The sequence below is a fragment of the Diprion similis genome, chromosome 9 (assembly GCF_021155765.1).
Source record: "Diprion similis isolate iyDipSimi1 chromosome 9, iyDipSimi1.1, whole genome shotgun sequence".
In the NCBI taxonomy this organism is placed as follows: domain Eukaryota; kingdom Metazoa; phylum Arthropoda; class Insecta; order Hymenoptera; family Diprionidae; genus Diprion; species Diprion similis.
In genome coordinates this window covers 2,645,113-2,664,639 of record NC_060113.1, presented here as the reverse complement: position 1 = coordinate 2,664,639, position 19,527 = coordinate 2,645,113, and the positions used below count along the sequence as shown (strand labels likewise).

The 19,527-nt window shown below is 39.0% G+C and overlaps 3 protein-coding genes and 1 non-coding gene across 4 annotated transcripts; 3 read left to right on the top strand and 1 right to left on the bottom strand.

Moving 5' to 3' along the window:
- Positions 1 to 1,535: 1,535 nt before the first annotated feature.
- On the bottom strand, positions 1,536 to 10,047 carry LOC124410197 (superoxide dismutase [Cu-Zn]-like). The gene is made up of 5 exons (XM_046888381.1): positions 9,806 to 10,047; positions 6,118 to 6,184; positions 5,442 to 5,663; positions 5,078 to 5,325; positions 1,536 to 2,120 (listed from the first exon to the last, which is right to left on the bottom strand). The coding sequence occupies exons 2-5, from the start codon at positions 6,172 to 6,174 to the stop codon at positions 2,024 to 2,026; spliced, it is 624 nt and encodes a 207-aa protein (XP_046744337.1). The 5' UTR covers positions 6,175 to 6,184; positions 9,806 to 10,047; the 3' UTR covers positions 1,536 to 2,023.
- A 2,711-nt stretch (positions 10,048 to 12,758) lies between these two features.
- Positions 12,759 to 15,243, top strand: LOC124410196 (superoxide dismutase [Cu-Zn]-like). The gene is made up of 3 exons (XM_046888379.1): positions 12,759 to 13,168; positions 14,192 to 14,416; positions 14,873 to 15,243. The coding sequence occupies exons 1-3, from the start codon at positions 13,010 to 13,012 to the stop codon at positions 15,125 to 15,127; spliced, it is 639 nt and encodes a 212-aa protein (XP_046744335.1). The 5' UTR covers positions 12,759 to 13,009; the 3' UTR covers positions 15,128 to 15,243.
- Trnal-uaa lies at positions 13,998 to 14,081 on the top strand. Its single transcript has one exon. It is a non-coding gene; the product is annotated as a tRNA-Leu (tRNA).
- A 1,873-nt stretch (positions 15,244 to 17,116) lies between the features above and the next one.
- On the top strand, positions 17,117 to 19,335 carry LOC124410403 (replication factor C subunit 2). The gene is made up of 6 exons (XM_046888736.1): positions 17,117 to 17,819; positions 17,995 to 18,262; positions 18,349 to 18,597; positions 18,683 to 18,892; positions 18,969 to 19,082; positions 19,146 to 19,335. The coding sequence occupies exons 1-6, from the start codon at positions 17,710 to 17,712 to the stop codon at positions 19,245 to 19,247; spliced, it is 1,053 nt and encodes a 350-aa protein (XP_046744692.1). The 5' UTR covers positions 17,117 to 17,709; the 3' UTR covers positions 19,248 to 19,335.
- The last annotated feature ends 192 nt before the right edge of the window (positions 19,336 to 19,527 follow it).

The window sequence follows — 19,527 nt, the reverse complement described above, 5'->3', positions numbered from 1 at the left end:
TTGCGCAAATTTTCACAAACAGATTTACAATTTATAGTCATATAGGTATACGTATGTACCTCTACATATGTTTGATAAATCTTAAGGAGACGATCGAGGTCAGAGTTCACCGCTCGACACTGACCATTTACATATCTTTAGACTTGATCTTGCACGCCAAGGGGCAGCAGTTAGGCAGTTAATTCCAACGGGAGTGTAAAAGTTGGAGGGAATTTATTTTTAAGTATATATGTTTTTCCGGTGAATTTCAAGCAGTGGAATGATAATTATTAATACTTTTCATCGTCTAGTAGATGATCCTGTTCTTCACACTCATGAAGGAAAATTGTCCGGGTTTTGGGAGAAAGAAGAAATGTCTTTCTAGTTCAAACTCCTGGTTTGGAAAACCTTTCAACAGCAAACTCTAAAAGGCAACTGCAAACGGGTATAAATCGATCGCTTGAAAGCCTGTCATCTTTTCTCACTTTTCTTTACACACATTAACCAGCTGTCCCTTAGATGAGTACGAGGGTGAAGTTTCACGGACGCACAGACACACGTCAAGTGGCGATACTCGGCTTAAAATCATTAAGTGGCTCAGGTCGTTCAACTCCTCTTCGATTTCTCATTTTCACAAGCCAACAAGCACGATTTTCGTTATACATACGTTTAAGGTATGAGTTCTATACGAGCTGGCTTCGTATCGCGAATCGATCTTCCCCTTATCTCAGGTTCGAAGCACCCTTTTTTGTTCCAACAAAATCGACGCGCAATTTGATCCCTCGATTTCACGCTGGATCGTTAACCCAATAATACATGCTGTCGTACGAGAGAGAGAAACTTCCGGTCGTTAATTCGTTCGGTGATCACTGTCAACCGGAAGAAAAATTGCAGCACGATCGATCTGCGATTTTGAGGCGAACGAAACTCACACATTAAGACGCTTCGTATCTTCACATGTATATAATATTATATTTATTCCAAATAACAATGTGATCTATAATACTTATGTTTTGTAAGCGAGGATTCTGAGACGAAAATCAATCGATTTACAATTCTTATTACTATACCAGAGTAATCCACAACATAATAATGGAGCTAAACAATTAGCTACGAACCACATTACATTTACAATTTAAGTTGCATGTGTAGGTATATGAGGTACGTAATAAGCTGTGACAGAGTCTTACAAACTTGTCAAATACATTTCGCAAAATTAATAAAAACTGATCGGTAGTAATACTATGATAGTAAACGTAATAATATTAAAGCTAAACATATAATAATGGTAATACAGTGCATTTTTGCAGGATGGATACCTGCAATAAAAAATAATTAAAGTACGTACAGAGCTTTGGAATATATAATATTTTTCTAAATTTACGCTCGCTGAGAAAAAATCTCAACGCCTCGTTTCTCCTCTGTATAATAACGAGAAAAAGGGTCTAAAAGTGAAATAAACTATTATTTTCAAAGTTGGAGTATCATACATGATAGATCAGGGATTTGCTTGTCCAAACGATAATCAATACTCATTTCCTTTCGTTTTCTCATTCTCTTGGATATCGTTCACGTTGCGATAAATCGCAGATGCTTATCGAACAGGCGGTTTATCGACCTGTGAGCCATTCGTATAGGGAGAAACAAACTTTTTCTAATACCATATACATATAATATGAATACGTCGCGAATACTTTTACAGAATTTAATTTACAGAAAGAAATAAAAGAAAAAATCCTGTGCAAATTATTTTTTCTCTTTTAAAAAATTACCACGGTTATTTCTTCTCTTCTAATCGTCTCCTTCTGTTATCCTTCACATTTAATACCTGAATAATTTTTTAACAGTCTACCGATGCTAATCACGAACGTATAATAAAACAACAATATAACAGGTAGATTTCTCGCGCGAAATGCGCTGGCTTCACTCGACTAGCACACTTGTTTAAACAGATAAAGAATATAAATAAATAAGGGAATTCTTCTTCAAGGAAAATCAAAATTCTCGTAGTAAATTATACGTTTACATCGCGATTGAATTTCCTCTAGAATTTAAGCGCCATTCCGGCTGACAGAATCAGCATGTAGCTGGACCATAAGAACGATGTTCCAGAATTTGGCAACCAGCTGTCTAACGGTGACCTGCGAACAGAGTAAAAACAAAATGAGCGATAAGTCCGCGTGATAAAACTGGGTCATCCACCTTTTCGCTACGAGACAATAGCGCCAAGCTATACCTACAATTAGGGTCACGTCTCGACGAAAGGTTTGTGAGTAGTAGGAGTAAATGGAGAAAAATCGTTCGTCCGCCATGGAAAAGGAAGATACTATTCGGGGTAAATTTAGCAAAGAAAAAACATCATCCTCTTGAATTTTTGAATGAAAATTTATTGGGGTGGGGTTGAAGTTCCGAATTTGAAAAAATTCCGAGAGCGCCTAATTCTGAATTATTTGCTGGCGAAAGTTGAAGTGAAACGATCAAAGAAAAATAAAGTTTCGATTGAGTAAAATTCTGGAAATCAAAATATAGTTTACTGAACGAGTGAGAGTAAACGATAAGAAAAACCGAAAACTGGAATGAAAAGTGGAATTTCACCAAACCAGAAATTCAGAGAACCGAAAATCTTCGATCGATTTTTGGATTTTCGGACCTTTGACTTGTCTGAGTTACGCTCGGAATTCTGCCCGCGCCCCAATTTCTTCTGAAAATCGTAATTCGGACTATTTTCGTCGACCCTTTTGCTGCGGAGGAAGGGTTTCGTCGAAGGAAATATCGATCGAGCATGTGTAAGCAGACCTCCGTCGAGCTTTCACTCCCCTCAGTATAAGGCGTTTGGTTAATTTGTGAAATTCACTGTAGGCGACCTCGACACGCGACCTTTGGCATTATGCGTACTGTAATGTCAAAGTTTATCGCGATTCAACGCCTTCCGAGAATACGTTAGTCTGCAAATTTCTCAAAAAATTCCACCGTAATTTGCAATATTATTTATTTATTCATTTTATATCCATTCTAAAATTCCATTATTTTTGATGTTTTGCAAAGTTCTGCTGAAATTCAACCTTCATTTTTTTCAACAAATTAGTATTTATTTATTCATTTATTTTTTTTCGTTCTATCCTGTAGAATTTCAGTGTTTTTATTGTTTTCTATTTATTCTCTTTCCCGCGTGAATTCCCTACAGTTTCTAATATTACGGTGAACCGGGATTTTTGTTCCAAGTAAACAATGCGTTATAACAATCAATCTACTACTGGTTGAGTACATATTTGGAGACATATAACGTCGATGTATAAATATCAACTTCACGTCGCCTGTTTCGCGTTATTTTCCTTCATATCGATCCCTCGGAAACGCAGTAACCTAATTACTATTCACGTATTATACTATAACAACAATCTGAACAAAGTTCCTGAAAAAATTATCCTTGAATATTGCGCGCAAAAAGTTTGCGCTTCGGTTGGATCTCTGAACCTGATTAAATATGGCGAAAATCTAGTCGCAATATTTCATTGCGTGTTTATTATGTGCTGAAAAATAATAAGAATAAAATTCTATAACCAGTTTGCAATGCAAATAGTCTCCCTTTCGTTATGGCAACGAGCAAAAGTGGTTTCGATACGTAACAACGGATAGCCGATGAGTTCAAATCCGAGTAAAAATTATCGAAGGTTACGCATTTACATCCGGTTCTAAATTAGAGGAACAAAATAATGAGTCTAATAAAGGAAGATTTTTATAACGACAGTAAAAAAGGTTACGCGATATGTGAATAAAAAAGAAATTTCATTCTCTGAGTGTTATTTGAACGATATTTTCGAACATCACTGTTAATCGCAAGATCTTGAAATTCGTATACAGTATTCATTAGAAATTGTGTATTGCGTAGATTTTATACAATTTATTGTAAGTATTGTGTACGTGGATACAAAAATAAGAGATTACTCATTTCGATAGAAAAAAAAAATACCAAAATCGGAATATGAAAAATAATTACAAACATTTTTTTTCAATTGAAAAAAGATTCCTGGATCTTAAGATCTGAGCTCAAAACGATCGATACGTAAAATTAACGGTAATCCTGGTAGTAAATCGTGTGTAAAAGAATCAAACTCCCGGCTGAAAATGTTGTGCAGATTCGTTTTCACGATCGGTTTAGATTAATCGTTAACTGAAAACTGTTTGATCCAATAACGTCTTAAAATCTTGTAAAGTTGACATCGGATCGTGCAAATTACTGTTTTGACTGTTCTCAGCCATTCCGCACGCGACTTGCAAAACTTTTCGTGCTCTGGGTTCGTTTAACCCTAATTTCAAGACTGACGTCACGGAATGAAGAAAAAACTTAACATTATAATAGTAATAATGGTAGCAATAATAAAACAACGTATCGGATACGTAACCCGGCACTCGTAACAAGAAAACAAGAAATAGCAACAAAAAAAAAGGGAAAAGAATAAACTCATTTCCATCTCGCGTTTGATCGATCGATAGATCGGATCGTGTCATGCATGATGTAAGGTACTAAAATACATTCTCTCTTTCGACAGAAAAAATGTATAATTCTGTTGTTTGATCGGTGTTTCATTTTAACTTGTTAATAAAAAATTAATAATAAGATCCTGAAGTATAGTTGATGTACACAGTAAAGGATAGATCTAATCGATACATCCATACGTACAAACAACCTGTTTTCTGCTGATTGTTTCAATTAGAAAAAAAACATTTTTTTTTTTTATTCATTCATTTAACTTCGTCCATGAATTAAGAATTTCTCTTCTAAATATGTCATCTCAAATCTATTAATTTCCAGTTTTATTTCGTTTCGCTTTCCCACAATCGCATTGGTCTTCTTTAGGTGGCCTCCATCGGGCAAATACGCGCTTAGAACTGTTTACCTAATATCTGGGTCACAGGGGTGATCCATACACTCGCTTTCGCCATAGTCATGGAGGGTGGATAAACGGCTGGACGAAGATTGAAAAGCGTGTGGCACGGACGAAGAGGTCGCTTGCCGATGATTATATATATATAAACATGTATACAGGATGTGTGCACATATACAACTAATACAGGTTAATAGTACGGAGTAACCTACAGGACGCCGATTACTCCACACGCGGCGCGATCTCCAGCGTTTCCGGTTTTCAAGGACAGAGAGTGGTTTCCTTTTCCCAGGTCATCTTCGCCCGCGTGAACGACGATACTGCGTCCAATGATGCTGTTTCTGCCACTCAGCGAAATCACGCTGTCAGATATTTCCACTGTAGCAACTCCGTTCCTTGAGTCGATGTTCCCCAGGTCACCGACGTGCCTCACGGAGTCTTCAGGAGCACCGTGATCTAGCTGGAAACAGGAGGTTGAACGCCGGTTAGAAGGTTCGTACGCGAGAGGTTTATTAAAATTAAGATGAAGAATTGATCGATTGCTTATGCATTGCTTGGCGTTCAACGATTCCTTACCTTGTCAGGGTTGAAGTGACCGAGAGCAGAAACGCAGCCGTTGCTGAGATCGCCGGCCTGATGGACGTGGAAACCATGGAGACCATCGGGTAGACCGTAGATCGTTCCAGTTATTGTGACAGGCGAGTCACTCGAGTTTTGAGTCAATTTTAGCTCCCCGGTAACATTTCCTTTGTCGATGTTGTGGGGTGTTAAATGGACCACGGCGACGTGTTCCTGGTCCTTTTAAATAAAGGTACAGTAAGAGACATGCAGATCGGTTATGCTTGTAGAATTTATCCGAACTTGACTCGGCGAGTCATTATATATTAATATGATAAACTGGTTCGACCAGTCACCTTTTCGAACAACATGCTATGGCGAATAAAAAATGATGCCTTCCAACAAATATATACATATATATCAGACTGGGACGCTACCCTGCGGGGATTATTATTCCATATATTATATACATATGTTTGCGCGTGATGCGTAGGTACGAGCGAGACACGTTCACCTTCGCTTCATTCAAATCGTTGGTCGTATCTTTGTACAAAGAGAATGTTCGGCGTTCGAAAAACAAAATGAAAAATAAATAAGAAAATATGCCGATCCTCCGAGGATGTTGTTAAATATTCGAAATATTGAATCCTGGACCAGTTTCCCTTACGTGATTAATTATATTACATATACTTACTGCAGCGACGGCGACGACGCCGATAACCAGAAGTGTCAGCATCCCTTTAACTGACATGATTGTTAATCTGTAACAAAACAGAGTTGATTATTTTTATTGCCAATTCTTCGGCGGGAACGCGTAATCATTATATATATATATATAGTAGGATAGGTGCGTACGTGCAGGAAACTCTTGTGGAAAAGTCGTTTGTATGATTGACTGATCGAGATAAATTGGAACGCAACTATAAGTTGATAAGTTATTGGATTCCGTAAATACGTGCAGCGACGAGTCATTGACGAAAGGATCTACTTGAAAGCCATACAAAATGATCGATCGAATTGTCGAAAACTTATCCAATTTTAATATTTGACGATAAGGATTACCTGATTTTGTGAATCGTTTAAAAGCAATCAACTGCGGAGAGAATTTTAATACTTGAATTGGTAAATCAATCCGATGACGACTGCGGACGACTCGAGTATACGTAAGTCGATAAGTAGAAACGATGAATCAGAGTAAGTCGTATAATTATAATGTAAAGTATAATTTTATCAGCGGTCAGAGCAGTCAGTGGTGCGGTGTGCAGTCTAATCGCAACTGCCTCGTTATATTAACATCTCTTATTTATATAAATCCATGAAAACAAATTCAGCCGAAGTCTTCCCGTGGAGATAAAATCAACGATGAAGTTAAAAGCTCATCAACAGAATTAAGAGTGTCGAAATGATTTGGGAAAATTTGATATCAAATTTCGAGGAATCTGAGGCTATCGCTAAGGTCACCATTCTCCGCATTCAGAGGCTCCACAATGGCGGTTAAAATTCGCTGCATGCATGTATTTCGATTCGATCTGTTCCACGCGAAGCTTATAACCATTTTGCATCTGTTATTTATGAAATACAGTCGGTGTACGAAATATGAAAGTTTTAGCTTAGCTAGTACAGACTATTTACTTCTCAGTCCATTACGGTCGTCGATTTTCGAACGAATCTAATTTCTCGGAGTGCTTTAAACGTAAAAATAAAGTCTCGTCGATTTTCCAATACCGGAATTCTCATGAAAATCGACGACCGTCCTTAGTATCGCTGTCGAGGTCGAGGCTTACGGACTTGAGTAATATTGCCGACTTTCATCAGTCGAAGTAACTCCTGACCCGAATGAAACGGTGACCTGCAACAGACGGTTTCGCGGAAAAATCGATGCCTCGTAAAAGTCCGTCGCCTTCTTCGTTTTCGCGATGTATACGTTCCATGAATTAATAGCAAAAGCATTTTTTTTTTTTTTTTTTTTTTGAATTCCTTGCGTCACTTCACAAATTTGACATTCGTTGACGATCCTCCATTACTCTACGTCATACTCACGGGTTATCGAAAGTTCGACAAATTCCAATATTTTTCGTTTGACTCGTATTCTGGTTTTACTTTGGTGAAAGTGATAAACAACCTGCCGGCTGGCTGGACGAACGACACAGTTTTACTGACTGCGGGATGCTGGAGGCACTTCTGTCTATATACCGTCGCCTGTTGTTCACCAGCTACGTTTTATCCCCCCTCTATTAACTAACCGGGTCCCTATTTGATATACAATTTTTCTCACCTGAAACCGGCTTCACGAAATTATCTTCAACTTGTACCAATCTTCTTGCTTTTTCATTAAGAATGAGTGTTACAGAGAGTGAAAGTAAAATTTTGTGTTGTAGTAATTTTGAGAAGCTATCAAAAAGCTGCAACGATCATCAATCTATCAAAGTTTCTCTTAATAAGAAATATACATGTTTAGTAAGTTTTGCATCTCTCGAAAAGAATCTCATGAAAATGTGGGAAAGGATTTTATGTCACCAGTTTTTGAGTGCATGTTACTAATACCTCCTGTGTTTTAATTTCTTTGTTTCAATTATTTTCGAAAATAAATTTAAATCATACTGAAAAGATCCAGAGATCCCAGGCTTGTCAAACTAATTCTTCGACCTTTACATAAAGGAGCTAAAAAGTTTTCAAATACTTGTATACGGAACGAGAAAAAAAAATTATCCAATTAACTCGAAAAATTTCCACGCGCATATACCTATAATCATGAAAATGAAAAGTTGACAGATTTCATCGAAAACAAAAATCCGAACAAATTTCAAAAAAAAAATCTTCAACAGAGGTCAAACGAATCGAAAATACGCATCAAGTGCCATGCACGAATTGGTAAATATTTTTACGAACCGTCGTTAATTTATCGAAGACAGTTACCAAACCAGTATCTCTCCTACACTTGCGGTGTTCTTATAGGTCAAAGTAGTTGTTCGTAAAAGGCGTCGCAATTAAGGTTGAAAGTAAAAGTGAATTTTGCCCGTAGGTGCAGCGGCTGCAACGAACAGTGTTTGCGATGTGAAACCGAGTCGTCGATACATGGATGGCTTCAGCTTTGCGTCCGTTCGCCAAGTTGTCTAGTAAAAACGATCTTCTGGATCATAACGTTTCAGGTCATTTACGTGGCTCGGCACGTGACAGGACTAAGCTTTATGGACAAACAGACTTACGGCCTCTTGCTTTCTCGCAGTGGACTCGGAGCTACGTGTCCAAACGTTACCAGTAAATACTTACACATTTTCCTGCACCCACACATGCATCCCTTCATGGAAACGGAAGTGTAGGTAAATCAATAACATCGCACTTTGTCATCGTGCGCGAACTACGACGTGTCATTCTGGGCCAAGGCGTCCTTCGTATGCTAGGATTTAAAATCCAACAGAGTTCAGGTTGTTCAGATTTTTAAGGGTTTCATTTTTACCGAGTCTTGGGAATATGAAACGCGATAATGATGAAAGCTTTGAGGAAAAAGCTCAGGCATGTTTGCCTCTTCTCTTTGCTATCTTCGCGCATTGACGGTAGGTTGATCCTGATTAAAGTCGCGATTATTATCTACACAAATACAACGTGATGCGTAATCGGTCTGAAGAACAAACTGGTTAATTGTCGTCAAGAAAAAGAAAAACACCGTGCAAAAAATCCTGAACCAGATATTTTGCACTTTTGGATTGTGACTCGTATTCGTTGGACCGAACGTGCAACACTTTGTTAATTAGAACTCGTCGATATTCCATCGGTATATAACGCGTGCATGTCTCTGGTCTTTCGATGAGTGTATTAAATGTCATCAAGCTTTGACATCATGGGCTCCCACCTACTTTCTGCCCAACTATAATGCGCCTCGCATTATCAATCAAGTTCAATTGTTCAACGCCGTCAAACGTCGGGTGTAAAAAAAGAAATTGTAGATTAATTATTATCCACATATTTCTTATAAGTATATTTTGGACAGTCGATACAATCTTGTTCGCATGTGTATATGAATTCGCAAAAAGCTTATGTATGAATCGTCTAAAACATCCGTTGTTCCCATTCCACTGATCATTAAACATTAATAATTCAATTCTGTGGCTTGATTATTCAACAGTCATGCGTGTTTGCAATAAAATTCACCTCTACGTGATAAGAGAAACGAATTACACTACATACCTCGCTGATAAGTATTACATTAAAGGCTGTAACTTGCGATATAATGTCGGTACTTACAGTCTTAGGATGCAAATTCAACGATCAAGACCTACCGGTGTCAAGTGTACCGCAAAATCCTGATCACAAGTAGAATCAAGACACGGCGTGAACGAAACAACGTCAAAAATTATCTGAACCTGTATGAATCAGGGACTCACTTGGAATTGATGATCCCGATGCGACTTGTAGCAACGACGTAAATCAGAGTCGATGATAAGGAAAAACACAGCGTTGCACTCGAATCGCGGAAGTGGCTGCAGCACGGCTGGTGAATAAGTAAGTAAGTAAGTAAGTAAGTAAGTCAGTTTATCGCGCTAAGACACCGGACACTACTGAATGTGTCGAATCGGATCACCCAGTAACATTCTCCACTTCATCCAGCGACGACGTGACAGTTCCAGACGCCCCACCTATGCCGCCACTTCGCGAACCGTAACGTATGATTGTTTCACGAAGCTTCTGTTGCCAGTGTCCACTTGCTACTTCCACATCGTCGATCCAGCAACGAGCAACTTTTACGCAAACGAAGACCATCCGATTAATTTTATAATTGCCTCATCATTTCTCTCCAATGAGGACATCGCAATTCAGCCACAGGTTCACACGAGATCTAGGAGATAACTGCGAAGGCTGTTTGTCACCCATCAGGGTCTTCGGGAAATGGTCTTTCTTCCACCTGTCAGGAATAATCCAATAAACAATTGTTGGAGAATTAATTGGAAATGGAAACTTAGTCTTGGAATTTTGGGACTTTAAAGGGCCCAACGATGCTTCGAAATCGGTGGAAATGTGCAGCATCGTAGACATATCATGTACATGCGATATGCGTTTTGAATACGTGGAGCCGAGTATGAAAAAATAATGAGGAATTACGTTGCGAGTCTGAAGCAATGGCCTAGATATGCGAGCTTCACGTGTGTACGTTAATATCTGTACGCCTTTACACCGCTGTTCTCACACATACCACGAAAATGTCATGTACAGTCTGACTATACTATAAAACTGTCAACAGACGCGGTGAATACGTACCGTGTACTTGACTTAACCTTGGTGACGTTTTTTTTTTTTTTTTTCATTACCCGGTATATTGTCAATTGGGCGCTTTTATTATCATTCCGTACGAATTTGAGGCGAGAAATTGTTGACGAAAATTAAAAAAAAAACAACAGCCGCTTAGCAGTTATTTGCATTTTTCAGGAACCTTGAGGCGTGTTTAAATTCCTGATGATTAATTATTCGCACAACAACGGTAATCGGATGTGTAAATTTTTAATTTTATTCAAAGACCACACGTGAGGTTGGACAAACTTGACCAACGTACGTACCTGGCCCTTGATCTGCTTACTCATGTGATCAAGGTGATCAAGAATGCGACGAAGGTCAGGGGGCATCAGCTGTATGCGGTCCAACAGTATAAAGAATTATACAAAACTAACAACAAATTATGCAGTCGGTGTAAAATCAAATTCAGTTGTACTTGGTTAGTATCAATCTATTCAAATTTCTGGAACACCTTACAACGATACTTCGGGCTGAATAAAAATTCAACCCTTAGATTCAACCAAGATCCAACTTTAAAATTCGATTGGTATTCAGTGGAGGCAAAAAAATACTAGTTTGGTTGGCTTAAAATTAATGATGAAGGAAGTAAGAAGGCACAAGTTATCACAGCGAATAGCTGCTTCAGGTTTCTTATATTCTTCAGTTATATTGAAACCCTGGCAATAGACTTAAGACAAGATTACTCTGTACATCGTAATACATGCGTTAGGTGTAGACTGTAAACGCAGATTTACACAACATTCCTATAGTAAGTAAGATAAACTATTATACTGCGATTTGCGAACGAACATGTGGCTCGAAGATTCCATCAAACATCAAACGCTCCGCTCTGTGCACACGAGATTATCGAGCAAGCAAAGCGAGCAAAATAGTCTCGAAGTATTCCGACGACGTCGTTTCAGAGGTAAGATAGGCGAGAAAACTCGCATCGTCATTGACCCCGGTATCCTAGAGGTCTTCGCGATCAGCCTTGACGTCGAGTTCGCTGTCAGCCAGTACCGTAATATCCTTGTCCGGCTGATCATAATGCAGATTGGATCATAATCTTCAATTTCTTAAAAATCTTAATCGGCAATTTCTTAATCCTTTAGCAACTGAACCCTGCATGCAGAACGCGTCCTGCATCAGACGGTGCCAACGTCCTGTCGTAAGCGCAATATTCGAGTGCGCAATAGCGTTGCACGTTTCGGAATTTCATTTGCAGTCGTCAATATAATTCCTGGCTATTATTCACGGCTGGATTACCGGTTAATTAACATTGCCGCTTAGCAGCTGCACGTACCGCCGGAAGGTCGACGATGTATCCACCGACTCAAAACACTGATCATCGATGCTTACGACCTCAAATGAAGATTAAGAGAATAAGAAATACCGGAAGCGGTGCGAAGCGTCACGGATTTCTATGCGTTTCCGCTTTCTCGGGAATCACATGATTTCATTACCAGTTTTTGCCAAATTATTGCAACCCCCAGTTCAAATGACCATAAACGTGTGATTTAGCACATGATTTATCTTGTAGATTTGAGAAAAATGAAGACAAAATTACCTAATGAACCACAAAAATACGAACCACCAAATATACTAGATCAAAAATCATATATTTGACGATTCGTGCATTTTAAAATTATTACATGATTTTTTACATATTTTTCTCGAATTCACAAGACAAATCGTGCAATAAATTACACGTTGACGTCGGTTACAACATCTCATGAACATTTTCAGTAAGGACCTGGTGTGCAATTCACAATTCCAATCTCAATAAAGGTTCGAAGTTAAAGTGGAAGAGTTGATATCTCGAGGTAACGCAGTTTAGAAAACGCGTTACGGAAATCGCAAGAAACCTCGAAGCCGCTTGCCGGTTGGTATAAAACGCAGGTTGGAGGCTCTGATTACCGCAAACTTGCGAGTCTCTGTAGCCGGTATGAAGGTGATGTAAACACGTGTTGGAAGAAGGTAGGAAAACGAGGAAGCAGAACAAACAAGAATAAGAGAAGGACCAGGAAGGAAAACAAGCGGGAGGAAAAAAAAGCTCCGACATCACCGCGTGCACAAATTTGCCAACCACATTATTAGACGCACTCGACTGACGACTGACTGACGGCCTACTCGTTGGTTGCTCATCGTTCACCAAGGTCTTCGAGATCCTCCAAGTATTTAAACGTACTGCGCCTTTTCGCAGGGACACACAAAGAGCTCCGTCTTTGGAGATGAAAGTTTATCATTAGCGGTACCCGGTACCACGCAACTTGCGATATTTTATCTGTATATATTACTCTTTTACCGAACAATAGTTCGCCATGTCGTGCGCCAAGGTGTTGATCGTTGGGTTCGTCTGCAGTCTCCTCGGCATCGCTTCCGGCGAGATTTACGACAGGACTCTTTACATCAGGAGTCTTCCCGGATTTCCTGGCTACAGGAGCGACCTTTACGAGGTCTACATGGAGCCCTACCTTTTCGTACGTATTCCTCTTGCATCTTACCCATATTTTTACGTCTTTTTAAGTTTTACGTCGACTGCTCCTCGTTCACATCTTGATAAAAGTGTCCCTGTTGCGATTTTTATAATTCTCTGGACTTCTCGTCATTTGCCAATTATCACAGAGTGGATCATAGTGGAGAACGGTACGTGAGTTGTTTATAATGTATTGTTACGCAATGGACAATGGGCCTTGATTTAAGGCATTGATTATTCATTTCGACGCGAGATTCTCGCGTGAGTAAGAAAAATACAAGGGCGGTGTACCGTGCGTGAAACGCGAATAAGTAATTTCGTCTTTTTCAGTTTCTTTATACCCTTGTAGTATTGTATTATTTTATAAAAATAAAAATCGTTGAAACAGTATTGGCACAATTTTGTTCCAACGCTTGAAACATCTCGAACATGAATGAATGCGTAGTACTACATCAGCAATATTAAAAGATATATAATGTGTTTCTGCATCTTCAGAGATACTTGGAAGTATTGTTTAATTGTAAGCGTGGAGTTCTTTTCTCAATTATTGTACAAACGAAATCTCCTTGAATGAGTAGTTTTTTACTTTAAAAATCGTAGTTTTTAGCAACTCCTCGCAACAAGTGTTGCGTGTAATCAGGCGCAGTGTATCGCGATGCGTTATTTTAAATTAAACGCATTTCGAACGATCAAATTGTCATTTAAACACTCGCTGGAACTGTGATTAAGTATTTTATGGGCATGCGCATAACTCCATCAATCACAAGCTGTAGATCCGATCGTACGGACGAACATTTGATATATTAATGTTCTTGTGAAGCATCAATTCATCAGCTAGGTTGGCCGAGCGGTCTAAGGCGCCAGATTTAAGTTCTGGTTCCCGTCAGGGAGCGTGGGTTCGAACCCCACACTTAGCAAATACATTTTTGCCTCTCTTATTATTTTTTGAACGATCACGTCGATCCAGAAAGAAAGGGAATGGTAAAATGGCCGGGGATCTACTGATTTTTGTAAAAAAATATTATAGTCAATGGGACTGAAAGCAGTCGTCCAAATTCGGGCGCTCGGGGACGATGGTTCGCCTGTCGATGGACCCCGTGGAGAACTGACGCTTCAACAATTATTTGAGGGACTCAGGATAAACGGGACAATAGAAGGACTCAGCCCCGGACTCCACGGCTTCCACGTTCACGAAAAGGGCGATTTGAGAGAAGGATGCAAATCTGCAGCAGGTCACTACAATCCTTACACGGTAATAAACACTCCCTAAAATATACTTTTTGCCAATTTGTAATGACGAGATAGAAGAAATACATGGATTGGTCAGGCCGTAATTAATTGTGGAAAATCGGAATTTCTAGACTGATTGTGAGATGAAGTTATATCGCTCAAAAATATAGAAATTATTTTTTAATAAAATTGGGACAATTTTGGAAAAAGTTATTATCACGATGCCTTGGAATTATGGGTATTTTGTGAAGGGTAAGTGAGCCTAGAAATTGAATTGATTCACCTACTGGAATTAGAAAATTAGCCCGAGGTCTGCAATTAAGCCTTGTTTTTCGTTACAGGTTCGGAAAATCTGAATATTTCAAAACGAATTACAACCTGAGACGCTGATTTCGCGTTTTTTGCTTGTGTCGAAATCTATCTATTAGTATATCTATTCCTATAATCAGCAAATTTACACCCCGCCAATTAATTCCAGATGCGTCACGGAGCCCCAAACGACCTTCTGCGGCATGTAGGTGATTTGGGAAACATCGAGGCGGGGGAAGATGGAATCGCGAAAGTGGATAAAATGGACCATTATCTAACGTTGACTGGAGTTCGTGGTGCGATAGGCAGAACGCTTGTTGTCCATGAAAAAGCTGACGATTTTGGACGGGGACAAAGTGACGATAGTCTGACAACAGGTGCTGCTGGGAATCGTGTCGCCTGCGGAATAGTTGGATTCCTGTAAATTCCCAGTCCCATAAAAGTGTGCGAAACACAATTTATATATTATCCTACGTTACAGGCACAATTCGCCAATTTTCCTGGCACGCAGTTTTCTCAGCAATAAACATGCGTTGAACTGATTTCATATTATACATAAGTTTTAATTCACTTTACCAGTTACCACCTTCATTGACCTTATTGACGTAAAAATATACCAAGTTTTTCACACTGATTAAATTCTAAGGATGAAAATATGTTGTGTGAAGTGAAAAAGAGCGATGCAATTGTCGCCTTACTGTCTGCAACTCGCACTACAGATTGCATCCTAGGTTATATGCAATCCACAAGATGGCGTCACCGACATCTCAACGAGCCGAGCGGGATTCCGTTCAAATTCAAATTTGATAGCGATATGAACGATAAAATTCAAAAAGTGAGTTCAAATATTCTGACTGTGTATATATGGACGATTTATTTCTTTGCAACATTCAAGTGAAAACAATATTAGTAGTCCCGTACAAACGTTGAATCACGATACAGCGATACGTTGGCTATAATAATAAATCATTTGATCCAGGATATTCGACCCATTCTATTTCCGCGAAAAAATATTTCTGGCATTTAAAGAGCCTCAGGATTGAACGTCAATGTGTAGACAGTTTTGGTCGTCGGCAAACAACCAAAATAGAAATTAAATCTAGACGGGCGAAGCTCTTTTTCAAGTATTATCCGTCGAGTTCGACTGAATTTCGGAATCAAAGGACAGACGATGGTCGCCACGGGCTTTTTCCGACGGTTTTTTCTCGCCCATTTCCTCCAGAGCGAGCCGTACCTTCGCTACTATTTCAGGTGGCGAATGACGTCTAAAACCCGGTGTGTCCGGTCTGTGCTGCAAGTCATCCTGCCTCGGTACAATCGATGCTCCGAATGTGTGGGGTTGGAAATGTACTGTACAAACCACAAAGAGAACCATTTGAGAGTATATATTCAACGGTTTTGAATGAACTACTTGAGGTCGAAATAGGCCTGCTAAAAGAATTTTTTTCCACGCGTATCCTCGAAATAACTATGTAGGTAAAATTCTAGGTAAATTTAGACAACGCTAAGGTGTCGAGAGAACGTTTAATTGGAAACATTGAAAATTTAATTGTATAAATAAAGTTGCTAAGATGGAGAAAATTTTATTTCAATAAAGTCAGTGACACTGGAATAAGTTTGAGATTTTGAGAAACAAAAAAAAAGTCAAACATTCCTCCGGAAAAAAATAGTTCAACATTTAAATAAATTTTTTAGCGATTAATGTGAGCAATGCGGTGATCTTTACAGCTATTACATTATGTTTTGCGTTCATGTCACATAAACTGTGTACAGATACTCAACTTGACTCGTTATTATGAACGTGCGATAAGCTCAACGCTATTTTGGCAGGCTGAATCAACTATCGAATAATACTTTGGATTTCTGCGCATGCGCAAATCGTGGCGAATTCATAAATCGGCGTTCCGAGTTTTCCGATCGCTTTGTGTACATCAGACCGATCTGGGAGCAACATCTCGGACGCTGAATACGGTCCATGTTACGAAGTAAATAGTGCGAATCAAGAGCGTGCCAAAGTGCGTAATGTGGTTGTTGATTATTTGAGTGATTTTTTCACTTGAATTTGTTTGTGCAAGTGCTGCAGTAAAACCGCGTCTGTTTATTGAAATTTATGTGACTTTAAAGTGGTGCTTTATTAATTAAAAAAAAAAGAGGTTTTCCCACAGGAATAAATAAAAATGAGATTTAGAAATCTGGAGTGATTTACTTACAAGATAAAAATGGTAACAATTTGACAGATAATCGTGAAAAAGTGCAAAATAATTCCAGCTAGTGTAGTTTCAAAAAGATTATTAAAAACAACGTCGAAGAAGTAGAGAAACGGGTATTAAATTAAATTTTCAAAAATAAATATATGACGAAAATTTACCATCATAAGTATTTGAATTTATCTGAAAAACTTCTGCTTGGAATAGAATTTGCGTTTTGGATTTTCAGTTCTGTTCGAGTACGTGAGAATGAAAGTAACACGTTACCAGGTACGTCGTGCGGATCGTACTCGGGAATATCTTCCAAATCGTCAACGCCAAGGTTACGCCTACCACATCTGAATATGAACTGAAGACAATCAACTATTAGTTTCTTCGATGATCTCCACATAATAGTACACTATACATTTTGGTGATAGTTATTTTGTGTCGAATTTTATTGTCATGTCAATCACATCGTAGAATTAATTTTGATACATTCAAGTGTTTATAAAAATTCTTTTTAAATTTCCACTAAACTGATCCTAATTATTAATCGACGTTTGCCGGTTATCGTCGATATGTTTGACAGGTTAGATCCAACGTTCAATGTCATACACAAATTCAGTGACAGAATATTGCGGACAATCCAAAGATCCGAAATAAAACACTTTGAATTTTGAATTCCGCGCCGCCCGAGACACCCGAGACGTGTTGCTACCTATCGGTGCTTTTTCAAATCTCTTGTCCCGCGCTTTTTCGTGGTAAACAAACGACGGTCAATTGTCTTCTTCGGTATCGGCAATTGTGATCGCTCGACATGGCTGGAGCCGACGAAAATGACGAGCCGATGGAGGTCGAGGTCGTGCCGTCAACCAGCGGCTTGAATCAGAAGAGTAAATCGAGTTACAGAGCCTCGCATTTGCCGTGGTAAGTCATCAGCAAAATTACCAAACTAGGCTAAGTAGGTTTTGCTAGGTTATGTTAGGTTATGTTTCAACCGTCCTGTCTACTTTTCTTTTCACCACGTCTCTGACAACATGTGACTTCATATCTTGAAATGACTGGTAGATTAATCGATCATTTTCATCCCCTTTACCCTCAGGGTGGAAAAGTATCGTCCCCAAGTGTTTTCAGACATAGTGGGCAACGAGGACACGGTTGCGCGGTTGTCTGTTTTTGCCCAGAACGGAAATGCGCCGAATATAATCATCGCTGGGCCGCCTGGAGTGGGAAAGACAACGACCATCCTCTGTCTAGCTCGAGTTCTTCTCGGGCCAGCTTTCAAGGATGCCGTTCTTGAGCTCAACGCGTCCAATGACAGAGGAATCGACGTCGTACGAAACAAGATCAAGATGTTCGCTCAACAAAAGGTGCGCTGCGGAAAAACTGACTGTTTATTAATGTACCGTTAAGTTTGAAACCGGAAATGTTAGGGATTCTTTAACCGTCGGCACAGGTCACCCTTCCTCAAGGCAGGCACAAGATAATCATACTCGACGAAGCGGACAGCATGACCGATGGCGCTCAACAAGCCCTACGCCGAACCATGGAGATCTACAGCAACACGACCAGGTTCGCACTCGCCTGTAACAACAGTGAGAAAATCATCGAACCCATACAGTCACGATGCGCTATGTTGCGGTATGGAAAACTGTCCGACGCCCAAGTCTTGGCCAAAATCATTCAAGTCTGCGAAAAAGAGAATGTGAGAGAAATGATTACGTTTTTAAACTTTTTCCATTTATCCAACTATTTCAAACACTGTTTGTAATTTCTTTTCTTTCATCAAGGTATCTTACACTGACGATGGATTGGAAGCAATTGTGTTCACTGCTCAAGGAGACATGCGACAAGCGTTGAACAATCTGCAGTCGACTCACAACGGGTTTGGACATGTGAATGGAGAAAATGTGTTTAAAGTGTGCGACGAACCGCATCCCCTTCTCGTTAAAGAAATGCTTGAATTATGCTCAAAGGGAAACATCGATAAATCGTTTGGGGTGAGTTTTGATTATAGATCTAGACATCCCTCATAATTTTTAACTTCTGGTCACTATGAAAAGGTTTCGATTGCAGGTAATGTCGCATTTATGGAGGATGGGATACTCCGCTGAGGATATTATTGGAAACATATTCAGAGTCTGCAAAAATCTCGATATAGATGAGAAAATGAAGCTTGATTTCATCAAGGTTAGTTTCGCCGACGTTTTACATCTTGATTTTTATTAACTTGCGTGATTTTATTTCTTTCAGGAAATCGGTTTAACGCATTTAGGCATCGTTAATGGAATGAACAGTCTGCTTCAAATGCAGAGTCTTTTGGCCCGCCTGTGCCGAATAGCTCTTAAAAAGTAACAAGAAAAATCAACATTCTTTGAATTAATATACACTAGCTATAGTAACGTTTAAGTACGTATCAATAAAATAATTTATATATTTTTAATCAATTCTAATTTAATTATGATCTTATCTCATCCGTACTAAGAATAATTTTTCTCGTGGGTAAATAATTGTCCATGAAAGAATAACCAGTTTCACTATTTTTTTACTTTTTTTTTTATTTCTACAAGTCGTATATACGAAATCACAAAATCATCAAAGTACAAATAAGTAAATATTGGATGCGGTACATTGA